The sequence below is a fragment of the Oncorhynchus clarkii genome, chromosome 30 (genome assembly GCF_045791955.1).
Source record: "Oncorhynchus clarkii lewisi isolate Uvic-CL-2024 chromosome 30, UVic_Ocla_1.0, whole genome shotgun sequence".
Lineage (NCBI taxonomy): Eukaryota > Metazoa > Chordata > Actinopteri > Salmoniformes > Salmonidae > Oncorhynchus > Oncorhynchus clarkii.
The window spans coordinates 6110923-6131000 of record NC_092176.1 but is presented as its reverse complement, the minus strand read 5'-3'; the positions used below and the strand labels follow the sequence as shown (position 1 = coordinate 6131000).

Sequence of the window (20078 nt, the reverse complement as noted above, 5' to 3'; positions counted from 1 at the left end):
CTGCAGAGATCTACAGCTGAGGTGGGAGACTCTGTCCATAGGACAACAATCAGTCATATATTGCACAAATCTGGCCTTTATCGAAGAGTGGCAAGAAGAAAACCATTTCTTAAAGATATACATAAAAAGTGTAATTTAAAGTTTGCCACAAGCCACCTGGGAGACACACCAAACATGTGGAAGAAGGTGCTCTGGTCAGAGGAAACCAAAATTGAACTTTTTGGCAACAATGCAAAACGTTATGTTTGGCGTAAAAGCAACACAGCTCATCACCCTGAACACACCATCCCCACTGTCAAACATGGTGGTGGCAGCATCATGGTTTGGGCCTGCTTTTCTTCAGCAGGGACAGGGAAGATGGTTAAAATTGATGGGAAGATGGATGGAGCCAAATACAGGACCATTCTGGAAAAAAACCTGATGGAGTCTGCAAAAGACCTGAGACTGGGACGGAGATTTGTCTTCCAACAAGACAATGATCCAAAACATAAAGCAAAATCTACAATGGAATGGTTCAAAAATAAACATATCCAGGTGTTAGAATGGCCAAGTTAAAGTCCAGACCTGAATCCAATCGAGAATCTGTGGAAAGAACTGAAAACTGCTGTTCACAAATGCTCTCCATCTAACCTCACTGAGCTCGAGCTGTTTTGCAAGGAGGAATGGGAAAAAATGTCAGTCTCTCGATGTGCAAAACTGATAGAGACATATCCCAAGCGACTTACAGCTGTAATCGCAGCAAAAGGTGGCGCTACAAAGTATTAACTTAAGGGGGCTGAATAATTTTGCACGCCCAATTTTTCAGTTTTTGATTTGTTAAAAAAGTTTGAAATATCCAATAAATGTCGTTCCACTTCATGATTGTGTCCCACTTGTTGTTGATTCTTCACAAAAAAATACAGTTTTATATCTTTATGTTTGAAGCCTGAAATGTGGCAAAAGGTCGCAAAGTTCAAGGGGGCCGAATACTTTCGCAAGGCACTGTATGTAGCACTAGCAGTAACCCATTAACCTGTTGTGACTAGGGGGCAGTATTTTAAAAATAACGTTCCCAAATTAAACAGGATATTTTGTCAGGACAAGATGCCAGAATATGCATATAATTGACAGCTTAGGATAGAAAACACTCTAAAGTTTCCAAAACTGTAAAACTATTGTCTGTGAGTATAACAGAACTGATGTTACAGGCGAAAGCCTGTGAAATATCCAATCCGGAAGTGACTCATCTTTTGAAAGCTCTGCATGCCGATGCGTCCCTATTGAGCAGTGAATGGACTATCAACCAGATTCCTTTTTCTACGTATTCACCAAGGTGTCTACAGCATTGTGACGTAGTTTTACGCATTTATGTTGAAGAATAAGCGTAAGTGCCTACATTGTGTAAGTGGTCACCTGGTGTCCCTCAGAGGGATTCTTGCGTAAAATACAGAGGTAGCCATTATTCCAATCGGTCCTACTGAGAAACCAATTATCCCGGTGGATATATTATCGAATAGATATTTGAAAAACACCATGTTTCTGTCGATATTATGGAGCTAATTTTGAATATTTTTCGGCGTTGTCAATTTCCGGTAGATTTATCAGCCAAACGTGAAGAACAAACGGAGCTATTTCGCCGACAAAAATAATATTTTTGGAAAAAAGGAACATTGGCTATCTACCTGGGAGTCTCGTGAGTGAAAACATCTAAAGTTCATCAAAGGTAAACTATTTAATTTGATTGCTTTTCTGATTTTCGTGACCAGGTTGCCTGCTGCTAGCAAGGCATAATGCTATGCTAGGCTATCGATAAACTTACACAAATGCTTGTCTAGCTTTGGCTGTAAAGCATATTTTGAAAATCTGAGATGACAGGGTGATTAACAAAAGGCTAAGCTGTGTTCCAATATATTTGTCTTGTGATTTTCATGACTAGGAATATTTTCTTGGAAAATTTATGTCCGTTGCGTTAAGCTAATTAGTGTCAGTCGATGATTAAAATCATTGAATAATGGACTCAGAGGACCAGGATCAACAGCACAACCAGTAGGCTCAGCCCTGGCAAGTCCAGGAGTCATCAGACCAGGATGTTTTTTAGAAGTCAAGTTGAATAGAGAAATGGTTCACAATAGACCAATGGCTATATCTGTTCAATCTTACGAATGGAACAGTTGATTTTGGTTAGATTATCTGCTATCACTGACGTTCTGTTATAACTAATTTACAGCATTTTCATATGCAATTCAAGATTTATAGTTCACCAATGTTCTGATGTGGAGATCTGGGCAAAGAGCAACAAACCTATGACCATGCCAAATATCCATCCTTGTCCTATTTTATTTAACCTTTATTTAACTAGGCAAGTCAGTTTAGAACACATTCTTATTTACAATGATGGCCTACAGGGGAACAGTTTGTTAACTGCCTTGTTCAGGGGCAGAACAACAGATTTTTACCTTGTCAGCTTGGGGATTCAACCTTTTGGTTACTGGCCCAATGCTCTAACGACTAGGCTACCTGCCACCCCTGAACAAGACTAATATAGTAACACACTACTGTGCTTCATGAACTAGAGGTTGAATTGGATATTGTCAGAGCATGTTTACACAACAATCAACAATTCAAATATGTACAGTATGACAAATGTACCAAGACAGTCATGTTGGAGATTATTACGTCCCTTACTTTACTGCAAACTTGTATCTGTCACTGATCAAACCACAGAAATGCCACAGCCATCCTCACCATTAGCAAGTGTTGATGTGTGACAAAAACATCCTGTAGCTAACAAACTGTCAATCTTGTAGCCAATAAAGCACAATCAGATTGAATCCTGACCTCATTGTTTTATATAGAACCCCCACTAAAGAGAGCATTCTTTCATCGTATTCAATGCAGTAAGTTAATAATGTCCACCATTCAAGGCACCAAGTACAATGTGTACAGTGGCAAGAATGTGAGCATTTAGGAAGTTACATTTATTTTCCACATTTCCCCAAAAATTTTTTACAGTGCTTCTTAGTTCAGTACCGTTTATCTAGCTTATTATGAGTTTGTTATTGTTTGAACTCATCTTACTATTTTGTTTTTTGGATGAAAGTGAAACGGTTACGATTAATTTCTGTTAATTAGAGTATTATATAAGTCATATGTTGTATTTAATTAGAATTAAATACAAATTAACATTTGCACATATTGTTAAAGGGTCTTCTTTGGGAAGTGTAGGGAAAAACATTCAAATAATTAGACATTTCAGCACTTTAAGGCACAACCCAGAGTATATGGGTGATGACATTATAATAACTTGGAAATGTATGTTACCTCTACTGTATTTACTACTTTTCTTGATAACCATATTCATTTCCTGGTAAAGATATGCTGCAAATAAATTAAACACTCCAACCCTGACTTCATTTTATTTATGTGTCATTTGATTGTCTCAAAGAAGAAATTCAGAAAAACAGAAGTTTGAAGAATACGTTTTGCCGTAGGCCTACTATTCTACAAATGCAAGAACAATAAGCTACCGTTATGGAATTGTCTTGTCTGCCCATCACTTTCAGAATTTGAGAATATTTTGGATATTTAGAACTCATGGGCCTACATATTTAATAATAAAATATTTAGGTACATATAATAATTAGGTAAATATTGTTGTATAAATCAAATATAGATTTTATGAAAAGAATTTACCACTAGGACAGATATTACAGGGCAAATTTCAGAAAAGAGTCAACATTTTTATGAAAAGGATCTACCTTCAAGATGTGCTCTTCTTATTTTACAAAATGTTATTGGACTAACTTTTCTTTCAAGAAGGCAGCGATCATTAAACCCACCCTCATCCGAAACTATATGTTTATTTTGAGTAACTTTGCTCACTCGATAGGCTGTCTCAAGCAAGGAAAATGTCACTCTTCATACAAGCCGTATCAATGTATATAAAGTGTAAAACAAGTTTAAAAAAAATAGTAATACAGGACCCGAGGGGCAGCAGGTAGCCTACAGTGGTTAAGAGCGTTGGGGCAAGTAACTGAAAGGTCGCTGGTTCGCATACCGGAGCTGATTAGTTGAAAAATTGGTTGATGTGCCGTTGAGCATGCATCCTGTAAGTCGCTATGGATAAGAGCCTCAGCTAAATTACTTAAGTGTAAAAATTGAACAAAAATGAAATATCTAGAAATATCTCATCACACAATCGAGCTGTGGTTATGCATCTATATCTTGTTTCCAGTAACTACCATTTCACCTTTCATTAGAAAACCAAAGAAACATTAACCACATTTTCCCACTACCATTGAGTCTTGGCTCAACACCTGCATCGGAACATGCAGATTCAAGCAAACAGGTTGAAAACAGAGAATAAGAGATCTTATGACCTTATTGTTCCGCTTCTTAAATTATTAAATAAAATACATTTTCACAAAAAATAATAGATGATCTTATAGTAAAGAAATACAATGTTTTGGGGTTTTTAAGAAACTTTTATTTTCTATTATGGTGACAGTTTCCTCATACAAAACAGTACAGTTGAACCACGAAGGCAGCGATTCTTAAACCCATCCCTATGTGAAAGGATATGCTTCTTTTGAGAAACACTGCTCACTAGATAGGCCCTCTTACGCAAGGAAAATATCACTCTTTAAACAAGCCTTATCAATGTAAAAAAACAAAAACATTGTATAAATGTAAAAAAGCACAAATTAATGATTTCTCTCATTTAGCATTTTGTCTGCTCAATAAGCAGTCCGAATATAGTTCTTTAAAGTAAAATAAAAGCTGGATTTTATTATTAATTGTAATTTAATTAAATAATTGAATTAAGATACAAAATACTATGTTAAAAAACATACTCTAATTTCTTTAAAATATATATACTACGTTTCATTACACACATGACAACATACTAAATATTATTTTGGATAATGATACATATTTAGAACTCATGGGCATGCATATTTAATAATTAAAATATTTTGATAGATTTAATATTTAGATAAATATGTTGTGTAATTTCCCACTATAATGCAGGGCAACATTCATTAAACAATCAACATTTTAACCATAAGGATCTACCTTAAAGATGTTATATCCTTAATTTTCTGAAAACCTTAATTTAATCTTTATTCAAGTGTCTGCAGTGTGTAGCTCCCGCAATCATCAAAAGTAAAATGTGATATTAATTTAAATGTTAAGGAGGGAAACACAATATACTCAATTTAAATGTTCTGCAATTAATGTCATAATTGGCAGTTGAAGTAATTGGAAATACAAATGAAATGTTCTGCAATTAATGTCATAATTAGCTATTGAAGTGTAAATCTATGGCTCACGATATTTTAGCATTTAAAAAATAAAGCAGGAAAAAAATAAAAGGAACATAAATGAAATCTGAGACCACAATGGGGTGTAAAATCCTTGTTGTTCCCAGCCCACTACAACTCTATCCATACTGGGGCATATCCTTTCAGTGAATGGGTCTACTGGTGCTGGGTCTACTTCCCAGGTTCCTGTTGTGCAGCAGGAGAGAGAGCGCACAGCAGTACACCATGCTCTTCACGATCATCACTGTGTAAACCAGAGAGGCCAGGTTGAGACTGCATGTCGACTGGAAGGAATCTGGGGAATAGAAAATAGTATAGGCCGGGATTTTAGCCAATGGTTTTATTTTAATATAGTCCAGTATTCTTTTGGTTTTTGTTTGCTGTCATCTTGTTTCTTTCTATTTCTATCTAAAGGCACTGGTTCAGTCTGCTTTCGACCAGACATTGGATGAATTCGCCTTTCAGCAGGACAATAACCTAAAACATGGTTCCTGTTACGATAAACTAGGAGTGGTGGGTGGAATCAGGCGCAGAGTGCAGGATACAGTCGTTTGTCAATTTATCACCGGCGCAACAAAAACGATCACGCCAACACACAGGGCGTATACAAGTTACCAGTCTAAACAACAGGACAAAAATAGTCCGGAGAATAAAGACACGAAAAAATAACACCATCCAACACAGAGTAACAAGAAACAAGCCAGCTAATAGGCCGGCGACGATGACCGCCGAGCACCGCCCGAACAGGAAGAGGCACCATCTTCGGCGAGGTTCGTGACAGTTCCAAATCTCCACTGGAGTTGCTTACCAAGAAGACAGTGAATGTTCCTGAGTGGCCGAGTTACAGTTTTGACTTAAGTCTGCTTAAAGAATCTATGGCAATACCTGAAAATAGTTGTGTGGCAATGATCAACAACCAATTTTGATAAAGCTTGAAGAATTTTGAAAAGAATAATGGGCAAATGTTGCACAATCCAAGTGTGGGAAGCTCTTAGAAACGTACCCAGAAAAAAAGGTGATGTATTGACTCAGGGGTTTGAATGCTAATCAAGGTATATTAGTGCCATATGTTCCATTATTTTTTTGGGACCAATGTTGAACATTTTCTTCCACTTTGACATTACAGATTATTTGGTGTAGATAATTTGACATAAAAATTACAATTAAATCCATTTTAATCCCACTTTATAACCCAACATAATGTGGAAAATACTTTCTGAATGCACTGTAAATCTGTTAATTGATCCAGCCACTCATGTATGTATTTTTTTCCTTTTCCAATTTTTGTTTTTGAATATACCCCAACCCTGCATGAAATCCACATAAATTTTACCGTTTGTAGCTTGCAGAGCAGTTGGTGCAGCCTTTGTGGATGGCGGAGCTTCAGTTGGATCCTCTGAGTATGAGATGGAAAAAGCATTATCAGAGAATTATCTACCGTCAGACATAATTAATACAACAATATCAGCCATGACATATCTCTGTTTCTGCAGTTATTGCCAGCGTTTTTGTTGGAGATTATGTTGGGGAGAATAGTTACGCAAAAAAAGTTGATTACAAAAAGGTGATTACAAAACCAACAACACAACATTCCTATGCAATTAACAAGTGTAAGTCCACATTACTATGTACATTATTTGTTTTACTTTGAGAAGGTGATATGCCATTTTTAGATGCTTGAACACATGATACTCATGTAAATATATCACATAAACATACAAATATACTAAACATTAGGAACACCTTTATAATATTGAGTTACACCCCCCTCTAAAAGGTGTCGAAAGTGTTCCACAGGGATGCTAGCCCATGTTGACTCCAATGCTTCCCACAGTTGTCAAGTTGGCTGGATGTCCTTTGGGTGGACCATTCTTGATACACACGGGAGCGTGAAAAACCCTGCAGCGTTGCAGTTCTTGACACAAACCGTTGAGCATGGCAGCTACTTCCATACCAAATTCAAAGGCACTTACATCTTTTGTTTGTCCATTCACCCTATGAATAGCAGACATACAAAATCCATGTCTCAAGGCTTAAAAATCCTTAAATAACCTGTCTCCTCATTTTGATCTACACTGATTGAAGTGGATTTAACAAGTGCCATCAATAAGGGATCATAGGATTCGCCTGTGTTGTGGAAAGAGCAGGTGTTCTTAATGTTTTGGATACATGATTTTTGTGTTTGAATTGACTCCAACCCTGCATTAAATACACATCAATCTTACCACAGGTAACATGCAGAGTGGTTGGTGCAGCCATGGTGGTTGGAGGAGCTTCAGTTGGTTCCTCTGAGAATGACATGGAAAAATATCATATTAAATCATATTTATCAGAGCATTTATGTAGGCTAAATGTCACAGATAATAGTTATTCAAAAAAGGTGATTTGTTTAAACTTGAGATATTAACTTGCGAAACTATGCAATTACCAATTTTTATGGACTTTCTTCTTTACTTTGAAAAGGTAATATGCCATTTTTTACATGGTTGAATACATGATAGCTTACTTATAAATATATTCAATTGATACATATTACATGAATAATGATGTATGAAAAATATAACACATGCTAATGTCAAACTATTTAAATTACTGGCTTTACCTTTTGGTATGTCAACATCTTGAGGGCCCCCTTTATGCTCCACAGAACAGATGTATTTGTTCTTGTACGTCTTCTCTTTATCAATGATGATCATACTTGTCGTCCGCCCTTCCTCCCTCTGCACCAGCTCTTCCATCTCTGCTTTGGGCACCTCCATTGTTCGGACGTTTGTATCCACCATCTTCCATGAAATCTTGACCAAGTCTGGAAACATGTCTCTAGCCAGACATAGCAGGGTGGTTTTCCTGTTCGGCTCAGGGTTGGACACTTGGTAGACCGTCACTTTTGGTTTTTGTACACGATTGTCTGATTTTAAAGAGACACAAGAACATTTACAGTCGTCTTGAAATGGACATCACACTCAAGTTTTCATACTTCAGATGTCGTCTGTTGTCAAGATGAATTGTGATGTACCACACCATTTGTTGTATATCCAGCTTACTGTCTATATTCCATTAAACAATAAATTACATACATAAATTACATGTACCAACTCATTCTATTTTTCATATCAACTGTCCTTTCTGGAATATCGTATTTCAATATCACTCAATTAATACGATTCTTAGCTAAGTAAACAGTCAAACATTCTTACCCCATATAAAATTACTTTAAATTTATATCACACATTTAACTGAGGGTGTATATCTCTAAGATTATAGCATGCAATATACTGCAAATTGTGCATATGGCTTTATTGAAAGTAATTGCAAACTCTCAAAAAATATTTCTTTATTTTCTAACGTGAGTTGATCACACACAGTGCATATTTGTGAAGCGATACTTCAGGATGTTTCCTCAATTATTTGGGAAATTGATTAGGCATATTCATTATTAATGTCTATTGCCAAAAATCTGATTAATGGATCTCTTACCTGTCACATGAAGTCTTATACCAGAGCCAAATAAAAGTACATACACAGTGAAAATTCCCTTGACAAAAAGTAGTCCTCATTGTGTCTTGTCAGGGCTTGTGTTAACTGGACAATTAACTGTACAATGGTTGACCAGTTAAGATAATTTCATTTTCCCCATAATAAGGTATCATTTCCAAGGATATCATCAGAACACAATCATCCCTTATAATCCTTATAGATGCACTATGCAGAAATTGCTCTGCCATATCCTGGCTAAAAATTCTAAAAGTTTGCCTAATTTCAGTTTATGTGACAAAAAAAAGCAAGTATAGTGTGGAGAATCATTGTTCCATCTAAACCGCTGTAAATATATTTTTCATTACCAAAAATATTGTATCAGTTATATGAAGCTGGTGTACAAAACCGAAAGTAAAAGAAGCAAAAAGAAAACGTAAGCATGGGGAAGCAAAGAAAAGGTGCACATAGAACAGATCTACCCCAACTTAGACTTGCATTCAATCAGAATTATTGGTCTATAACTCACAATTCTATGTGAATTTTGTCAGGTCATCCATAAGTTAATATTGCAGCTTTAAGAGGCTAACCTTTGTGTTTTACTTAGCTAACATATGGAATTGTTGTAAGATGGCATGTATGGCCTCTTTAGGTACCAAAATATTTACAGCACCAGTCAAAAGTTTGGACACACCTACTCATTCCAGGGTTTTTCTTTAATTTTACAACTTTCTACATTGTAGAATAATAGTGAAGCCATCAAACTATGAAAAAGCTGTAGTGAAGGCAAATGGTGGCTACTTTGAAAAATCTAAAATATATTTGGATTTGTTTAACACTTCTTTTGGTTACTACATGATTTGATTATGTGCTATTTCATAGTTTTCGATGTCTTCACTATTATTCTACAATGTAGAAAATAGTAAAAATAAAGAAAACCCCTTGAATGAGTAGGTGTGTTCAAACATTTGACTGGTACTGTATATGTAAATACATAATTTGATGAAATCTTTAATTTGGCCTTACTGCTTTTAGCCCAGAGAAATGCAAAGAATAACATATTCATACATGGATAAACAGATTTTTTTTTTAACTATCAAAAGAAATGTTTTAAAGTGTGTGTCTTATATCTGTGAGATATTAGAAAGATCAGGAAATTATTTATATAGAATTGTTTACACATATAAAAAAATGGCACTCAACTACTTCCTTATATACAGTGCTTCCATACTTTGTTTTAACTGCTACCTTGTTTTAACTGCTACCTTCAAGTCTTGTGGGTGTCCTAGAGCAAAACAAACGACATGTATGTCTTCACCTTTCCACGAAGGGGTCATTAGTGTTTAGCCCAAACTGTATGGATGTTTTCATGAAAATACCTATTTCATGGATGTCTCATGGTCTTACAAACATAGCTGTAACTTAGCCACCTTCCACCACAGATGTGACATGAGACACAAAAAAATCTGTAGCTTAAATTTACAGATTTTCATGGGGATCTTTTTTATGCTAATTGGATTCCGCGGGGGTGTGGACATTGACTCTAGGGGGTTGAATTCCCTCCCTTAGCCTACTTCTGCCCTACTTCTGCCTACTCCTGCATGTTGCGTCTGAATGGTTTGGGCAACACAGTAATACACTACATATTCAAAAGTATGTGGACACACCTTCAAATGAATTGTTTCTGCAATTTCAGTCACACCCGTTGCTGGCAGGTGTATAAAATCAAGCATACAGCTATGCAATCTCCATGGACAAACATTGGCAGTAGAATGGCCTTACTGAAGAGCTCACTGACTTGAACGTGGTACCTTCAGAGGATGCCGCCTTTCCAAAAAGTCAGTTCATCAAATTTCTGCCCTGCTAGAGCTGTCCCAGTCAACTGTAAGTGCTGTTATTCTGAAGCGGAAACGTCTGGGAGCAACAACAGCTCAGCCATGAAGTGGTAGGCCACACAAGCTCACAGAACGGGACTGCTGAGTGCTGAAGCGCATAGCGTGTAAAAATTGTCTGTCCTCGGTTGCAACACTCACTACCTGTCACAGTTTCTGTGTTATTTGATTGTTGTTTCCTTAGATTACCGCTGAAGGGCACCCTTACCTTGTTTTCTAGTTTCCAGGTCACCCTCATTATTACTTATTGGATTCACGTGGGTTTAATTACCTTCTCTGTTCACCTGGTTGCCTTGTTATTTAGGTTTCTCATTTGGCCTGTATCTTTGCTTAGGTCTCATGGTTTTTTTGTGTGCTCTTGTCCGGTTGCCTTGTTTTTGTTGTGACTCTAAGTAAATGTTCTGGATTTACCCTTGAGTTCGTACTAGCAGTATTGTTACAGCAGACCTAATCCAATGATGGACCCAGCAGAAATTTCTCAGTCTTCCGAGGGACATTCCAAACTCCACCATTTACGGTCGGCTTTCACCCACCATGGAACTGTGATTGGTTGCCATGAGGCGCGGCTGCAGACATTGTCGGGTGATTTAATAACTTGTGTGCACTCTGCAGACAGGACAGGCGGAAGCAACGGTAGCTGCACCTGTGGCTGTTCCTAATCCTCCACTCCCTACCAGCTCAGCGTCTTCCTCCCTTCGGGAGCATCATCTCCCGACACCGGAGCACTATGAGGGGCATCCTGGAAGTGTCGTGGGTTCCTGCTCCAATGCTTGCTGGCCTTCGAGCTGCAGGCATCAACGTTTCCCACTGAGCGTTCACGAGTGGCATACGTCATCTCCTTCTCTCAGGGTGGGCTCTGGCCTGGGCCACGGCCATATGGGAGCAGCAATCAGACATTTGTCTTAATTGGCAAAGCTTCACCCAGGAGATGAAGAGGGTTTTTGATCACCCCTTCAGTGCCAGGAACGCTGCTAAAAGACTCATTGCACTTCGGCAGGGCAGCCGGAGCATAGCTGATTACGCCATTGACTTTCGGACGTTTGCCGCTAAGAGTAGTTGGAATACAGAGGCGCTTCACTCAGCCTTTCTGAATGGACTCAGCAAAGTTCTCAAGGATGAACTAGCTTCCCGGGATAACCCTGACACTCTGGATGAAATTACCGTTCTGGCCATCCGGTTGAGGGGTTCCGAGTTGTTTCCACTGTTTTGGGTTCCGCTGTGGGAGTCAATTCTTTGTTTTTTCCACTGCCTTATGCTGCATCTGCTTGTCCTGTACCACGTCAGAGTTCTCAATTCGGCTCTGGTTCTCCTTCAGAGGAGCAGATGAATTTGGGGCGCACAAGACTTTCCACTCTAGACAAAAGGTGCAGGATTAACGAGCAACGTTGTCTTTACAATGTACATGAAATGCTTCAGTCTGGTTTTAGAGCCCATCATAGCACTGATACTGCACTCGTGAAGGTGGGTAAATTACCTTTAAATGTCGTCAGACCAAGGCTCTGCATATGTCCTCGTGCTCCTAGGTTTGTCCTCTGACAAATCAACTGTACATTTTCACTACATATTTTACCTCTTGGTGATATCATTAGGAAACGTAATGTTAACTTTCACTGCTATGCAGATGATACACAGCTGTACATTTCAATGAAACATGGTTAAGCCCTAAAATTGCCCTCCCTGGAAGCCTGTGTTTCAGGCAAGGAGGGCATTAATCAGATAGGCAACAAAGAGACAAAAGATAACCCTGAAGGAGCTGCAAAGCTCCACAGCGGAGATTGTAGTATCTGTCCATCGGACCACTTTAAGCCGTGGACAAAGTGGACAGAAAAAAAGCAATTTCTTAAAGAAAGAAATAAGCAAACATGTTTGGTGTTCAAATGGCATGTGGGAGACTCCCCAAACATATGGAAGAATGTACTCTGTTTAGATGAGACTAAAATTGTCATTTTTGTCCGTCAAGGAAAACGCTATGTGTGGCGCAAACCCAACACATCTCATCCCCCCCTTGCAGGGCGCCAAATACAAATCAACAGAAATCTCATAAATCAAATTTCTCAAACATACAAGTATTGGGCACCATTTTAAAGATAACATTCTCATTAATCCAGCCACAGTATCTGATTAAAAAAATGCTTTACGGCGAAAGCTCCACAAACAATTATGTTAGGTCACCACCAAGCCACAGAAAAACCCAGCTATTTTTCCAACCAAAGAGAGTCACAAAAAGCACAAATAGAAATAAAATTAATCACTAACCTTTGATGATCTTCATCAGATGACACTCATAGGACTTCATGTTACACAATACATGTATGTTTTGTTCGATAAAGTGCATATTTATATAAAATATCCAATTTTACATTGGCGCGTTACATTCACTAGTTCTAAAACATGCAGCGATTGTGCAGAGAGCCACATGAATTCACATAAATACTCATTATAAATGTTGATTAAAATTCAAGTGTTATGCATGGAACTTTAGATACACTTCTCCTTAATGCAACCTTCCATCATTTATATCCAAATAGCTTCTTTTGTTACGGCGTTTGGTAAACAAATCCAAACCCGCGTTCAGGTCCAGTCGGACGAAAAGTTCAAAAAGTTATATTACAGGTCGAAGAAACTTGTCAAACTAAGTATAGATTAAATCTTTAGGATATTTTTATCATAAATGTTCCAACCGGAGAAATCCATTGTCTGTAGAAAAGCAATGGAACAAGAGATACCTCTCATGTGAACGCGCGTGACTGAGAACGAGGCTGCTGCCAGACCCCTTAGTCAAACAGCTCTCATTCGCTCCCACTTCACAATGGAAGCCTGAAACAACGTTCTAAAGACAGTTGACATCTAGTGGAAGCCTTAGGAAGTGCAACATAACCCATTATACTCACAGACATCATTCAAACTGTTTTAGAAACTTCAGAGTGTTTTCTATCCAATACTAATAATAATATGCATATAATAGCATCTGGGACTGAGTAGCAGGCAGTTTAATCTGGGCACGCTATTCATCCAAAAGTGAAAATGTTATCCCAAATAAGATAAGTACCTGAAACACAATCAATATTGCTTATCCATGGGTATTGTCAGCCAGGACCAAACTATGACTGGGCGTTCGATTCTGTTTCCACCGTGCCTAAGGAAACCCCTTAGCCGTCCTATATTCACGGTATAGCCAGATAGCACACAAACCTCTGCCCAACCTCTCCACATGATGTATGAGGGACACATCAGGAAGATGCCGTTTAGACAGTATTTGCTAATTGGCAAGGCATCACTCTGATACATTAAGGAATCCTTTTAGAATAGCATTTAACTTTGGATTTGAAGAAGACACTCCACTCTAACCTCTGATTATTTCACTTTCTGTGGTGCATTTTATCTTCATGAATTCACAGCTTGATTAAAACCACAGAGTTTTTGAACAGGCTGTGTGGATCAGTTCTCACTGTGGGTTGACGAGTCCCAGCAGGCACAGAAGTAGGTGGCAGAATGGGACACTGTAACTGACTGGATCTTCAGATTACAGTTCTTACTTTGTCTCGTGGCTGAGAATTCACCTTTTTGAGGATGGTTGTAATCTGAATAGACAGTGCAGGAACCACTTTGTATGCGGAGGATCAGAATGAAAGGTTCTCCCTCCTTCTTCTGGTACCAGTAGACATAATTGCAATTCTGATCAATGTTTTGGCAGCTGAAGATGACAGGCTGTCTCTGTTTCCTAATCAATGTCATCTTATTGTCCAATTTCTGTCCTGCCACTGACACTGCAATGACAAAATGGCAACACACTGAGACAAAAATACATTAGCAGAAGTTAAAAGAAATTACGTGTCCACAATATTTGCATCAATCATAGATTTAAATTCAGACAGAGACACTACTTTCCTCCAGCCATTTCCAGTTGCTCAATGACCAGGGTGCACTGTACAATTTTTTTACATTTTATGTGATGGACAAACACTTACTTAAATAAAGTGAGTAAAGAATGACAACAGAGCCTAGAGACATTTCTATGATGATTCTGATGTGTCTTCTATTGAACCTGAAAATAATTGTGTGCAGTTGGAGCAGAGACGAAGATGTGAGGTGAAACACTGTCACTCAGGCATTGTGGTTTCTAACTGCTCCTCAAATCTGATGCCACTTCCTGTGGTTGTTGACAAGGGCTATGTTCCATTGATATTATCAACTTCCTCCCAAAGTGTGCACTTGTTCACTTCCTTTTACTGATTTGAAAGAAATATGGTGGACATGCCACTAGACCTTGCTTCCACCTATCCAATGCTTGTGGGAAGTAGTGAAAATAGATATTGGAACGTACCAATTCAATCTATAAATTCAACCATTCAAGTATTTTTTTTACCAGATTTATGAATACTACTCAGCTAAGTGATACATTCCAGGTCCTCCTAACAAAATGTTTTGATGTAGACCTCTATGTACAAATCCCAGATTGCTCCCTTAACCCATCAGAGTCTAAGCCATGTCTAAGTCGGGGAAGGGGGGGGGGGGGTTCTACTAAGTTATAAGTAACTATTCTAAGTATCATTTAGCTATTTGATTTTGAATTTTAAGACCCCTTGAAGTATAAAAAAAAGTTTAATTATTTGATGAAAAATCATTTTGGGCCTTACTGCTATTACAAACGCATTGAATTACATTTTCACTACATGGAACAAAACATAGTCCCCCCAAAATATCAAAATGAAGTTTGTTCTGAAGTGTCTCTCCTATATCTGAGAGATTTATGAAAGATCAGTAAAAAAACGTGTTTTATTTTATTTTATGTTGGAAGATCGGCTATAGCGACTTTAGATGTTTGGTCTGACAAACACCGCTCTAGCTCTGTCACCTTTCACGGGAGATGTGGAAGTGCGACATCGGCTGATGCGGTGGATTGAGCCAAAAAAACAGATATCTCTAGCTTAAACTAAAAAAACAAAATATTTTTGTTTATGCTAATTTGATTTCCACCAGGGTGCGGAATTCGACTCTAGGGGTTTAAAGAGACACATTTTCGCAATGAAACCCTTTATCTACTTCCTCAGAGTGAGACGAACTCATGGATACATTTTTTATCTTTACGTGCAGTTTGAAGGAAGTTGATAAATAGCGTTAACTTAATTGCTAACTAGTGCAATGACTGGAAGTCTATGGTAACTTCTAGCATGCTAGTAGATATCGTAGACTTCCAGTCATTGCGCTAACGCTTGTAAACATTGACTTGTGAAACTAACTCTAACTTCCCTTATACTGGATGCAGAGACATACAAATGGTATCCATGAGTTCATCTCATGCTAAAGTAGATAAAGTGCTTTATTGACAGAATCCCAAAGTATCCCTTTAACTTCTTAAGGTATAGGGGGCAGCATTTTCACTTTTGGATAAATAGCATGCCCAATTTCAACTTCCTGCTACTCATGCCAAGAATATAAGATATGCATATTATTAATAGATTGGGATAGAAAACACTCTGAAGTTTCTAAAACTGTTTGAATCATGTCTGTGAGTATAACAGAACTTATGTAGTAGGCAAAACCCAGAGGACTAACCATTCAGAATTAAAAAAAATGTAGGTCTCTGTCTGTTCAGTGAGTTCTCATTGGGAAACGATATTTCTTAGGCACTTGTTTTCAGCTTCCACTGGATGTCACCAGTCTTTGGAATTTTGTTGAGGTTATTCCTTTGTGCAATGAAGAAGTACGGCGATCTAGGAAATGGGTAACACTGTTGAGAGTTGCGTAAGACTTGAAAAGTAGCGTTAGTTTCCTCTCATCCTCTATTGAAAACAGATAGACCCGTCTTCAATTTGATCGATTATTAACATTTAAAAATACCTAAAGTTGTATTACAAAAGTAGTTTGAAATGTTTTGGCAAAGTTTACAGGCAACTTTTGAGATATTTTGTAGTGACGTTGCGTAATTTGGAAGCTGTTATTTTCTGGATCAAACGCGCCAAGTAAATGGACATTTTGGATATTAATCGAACAAAAGGACCAATTGTGATGTTTATGGGACATATTGGAATGCCAACAAAGGAAGCTTGTCAAAGGTAAGGCATGTTTTATATTTTATTTCTGTGTTTTGTGTAGCGCCTGCAGGGTTGAAATATGCTACTCTCTTTGTTTACTGTTGTGCTATCATCAGATAATTAGCTTCTTATGCTTTCACCAAAAAGCCTTTTTAAAATCTGACATGTTGGCTGGATTCACAATTTGCCGCAAGCGTCCCCTATACCATAAGAAGCTAATAGATCAATAAGAAATAGATTTCCAAACCTCTGCCAATAACAGCTTATTTTCTATTTTCTATTTTCCCCTCCCCTCTCAGACCAGTCCCAGACAGTACTAATTCTTGCCTGAGAAATTTCCCTTTTCTAAAACTAAATGTCGAAGCTGTTGGGGGGGGGGGAGTACCTGGTTACCTACAAACAAGTCCAGTGACACTTGTGGTGGTCATAGAGCAAAACGGTGGGGTCAATATTAGTTTGTAGCAGAAAAATGGTTACATACAGTGGTTCCTCCTTTAAAAGTTACAGAATGCTGCATGCTGCTGCAGCATTCTGTGGCACGTAATTTATTTCTCAGCCATTTCTTCTGTTACTGCAAGTTATTGCTAGTTTGACCACCAGAGGGCATCTTTGAGAAGCGTTTGATAGTATTTTGTATTTAAAACTTTTTTGTAATAACATAGTATATGGGATTCATTTTAAGAAATTTGGCATAATTCATTTGATTAATATTATGGTGTTTTCATTCAGAGAAAAACAAAGTAGGTGCACTTCAACTATGACATACAAAGTAAGAAAAAAAATCCAGAAAATCACATTGTAGGATTTTTAAAGAATTTATTTGCAAATAGTATTTGGTCACCTACAAACAAGCAAGTTTTCTGGCTCTCACAGACCTGTAACTTCTTCTTTAAGAGGCTCCTCTGTCCTCCACTCGTTACCTGTATTAATGGCACCTGTTTGAAATTGTCATCAGTATAAAAGACACCTGTCTACAACCTCAAACAGTCACACTCCAAACTCCACTATGGCCAAGACCAAAGAGCTGTCAAAGGACACCAGAAACAAAATTGTAGACCTGCACCAGGCTGGGAAGACTGAATATGCAATAGGTAAGCAGCTTGGTTTGAATAAATCAACTGTGGGAGCAATTATTAGGAAATGGAAGACATACAAGACCACTGATAATCTCCCTCGATCTGGGGCTCCACGCAAGATCTCACCCTGTGGGGTCAAAATGATCACAAGAACAGTGAGCAAAAATCCCAGAACCACACCGGGGGACCTAGTGAATGACCTGTAGAGAGCTGGGACCAAAGTAACAAAGCCTACCATCAGTAACACACTATGCCGCCAGGGCCTCAAATCCTGCAGTGCCAGACGTGTCCCCCTGCCTAAGCCAGTACATGTCCAGGCCCGTCTGAAGTTTGCTAGAGAGCATTTGGATGATCCAGAAGAAGATTGGGAGAATGTCATATGGTCAGATGAAACCAAAATAGAGCTTTTTGGTAAAAACTAAACTCGTCGTGTTTGGAGGCCAAAGATTGCTGAGGTGCATCCAAAGAACACCATACCTACTGTGAAGCATGGGGGTGGAAACGTCATGCTTTGGGGCTGTTTTTCTGCAAAGGGACCAGGAAGACTGATCCGTGTAAAGGAAAGAATGAATGGGGCCATGTATCGTGAGATTTTGAGTGAAAACCTCCTTCCATCAGCAAGGGCATTGAAGATGAAACGTGGCTGGGTCTTTTAGCATGACAATGATCCCAAACACACCACCCGGGCAACAAAGGAGTGGCTTCGTAAGAAGCATTTCAAGGTCCTGGAGTGGCCTAGCCAGTTTCCAGATCTCAACCCCATAGAAAATCTTTGGAGGGAGTTGAAAGTCCGTGTTGCCCAGCAACAGCCCCAAAACATCACTGCTCTAGAGGAGATCTGCATGGAGGAATGGGTCAAAATACTAGCAACAGTGTGTGAAAACCTTGTGAAGACTTACAGAAAAAGTTTGACCTCTGTCATTGCCAACAAAGGGTATATTACAAAGTATTGAGAAAATTTTGTTATTGACCAAATACTTATTTTCCACCATAATTTGCAAATAAATTCATTAAAAATCCTACAATGTCATTTTCTGGATTTTTTTTCTAATTTTGTCTGTCATAGTTGAAGTGTACCTATGATGAAAATTACAGGCCTCTCTCATCTTTTTAAGTGGGAAAACTTGCATAATTGGTGGCTGACTAAATACTTTTTTGCCTCACTGTAAATATGAACTTTATCGAACAAAACATACATGCATTGTGTAACATGAGGTCCTATGAGTGCCATCTGATGAAGATAATCAAAGGTTAGTGATTCATTTTCTCTATTTCTGCTTTTTGTGACTCTCTTTGGCTGAAAAATGGCTGTATGTTTTTTTGTGACTAGGCGCTGACCTAACATAATCGTATGGTGTGCTTTCGCTGTAAAGCCTTTGTGAAAACAGAGACGATGTCTAGATTAACAAGAAGTTAAGTTTTAATTGGATGTATTGCACTTCTGAATGTATGAAAGTTAAATATTTCAAAAAATATTTTTGAATTTTGCACACTGCCATTTCCGCTAGCGGAAGTTTTAAGATATATAGCTTTAAGACATATAGCTAGCTAGCTGGCTAAACAATGGACCATAATGTGACGATCGTCGTAATGAGCGGACCAAGGCACAGCGTGAGTTGAGTTCCACTAAATTTTAATTCACAGTGAAACAACAAAAAACAACAAAACATCCAACGAACGTGAAGTACAGCGCATACATAGGCACTACGTGAAACAATATCCCACAAAGCAGGGGGAACCAGGGACACCTTAAGTATGATCCCCAATTAGAGACAACGAACATCAGCTGCCTCTAATTGGGAACCATACCAAGAGCACCAACATAGAAATGAAAAGACTAGAACATGCCCTGACCTACAAAACCATAGAGAACCAAGGGCTCTCTATGGTCAGGGCGTGACAGTACCCCCTCCCCCCCTCCGGCCGCAAAACCTGAAACCAAATGGGGAAGGTAGGGGGGGACTAGTGTCTGTAGAAAAGGCCCAAGGAGTTGGTGGAATACTCCTTTAATTCATTGCCATTTACTCAGGGGCGCTTTAATTAGGTCAGGTGGAAATGTCCGACAGATCTCAACTCCATAAAAGGAGGAAATTGCCATCGCCTGATCTCGCTGCTTTCTCTTCCTTAAAACCTCTTTAGGATGCTGCGAATTTTCGCAGCTTTTTGTTAAAAATCGTGCAACATTTCAAAGTCCTGCTACTCATGCCAGGAATATAGTATATTCATATGATAAGTATGTGTGTATAGAAAACACTCTGAAGTCTCTAAAACTGGTTAAATCGAGTCTGTGGCTATAAC

General features: G+C 38.4%; 1 protein-coding gene across 1 annotated transcript; it reads right to left on the bottom strand.

Annotated features, from left to right (window-relative positions):
- Window positions 1–5007: 5007 nt before the first annotated feature.
- Window positions 5008–14670, bottom strand: LOC139389934 (immunoglobulin lambda-1 light chain-like). The gene is made up of 7 exons (XM_071136968.1): window positions 14638–14670; window positions 14127–14436; window positions 8781–8821; window positions 7906–8211; window positions 7529–7591; window positions 6637–6699; window positions 5008–5598 (listed from the first exon to the last, which is right to left on the bottom strand). Coding segments are annotated over exons 1-7 (936 nt in total). The 5' UTR covers window positions 14639–14670; the 3' UTR covers window positions 5008–5446.
- Between the last annotated feature and the right edge of the window lie 5408 nt (window positions 14671–20078).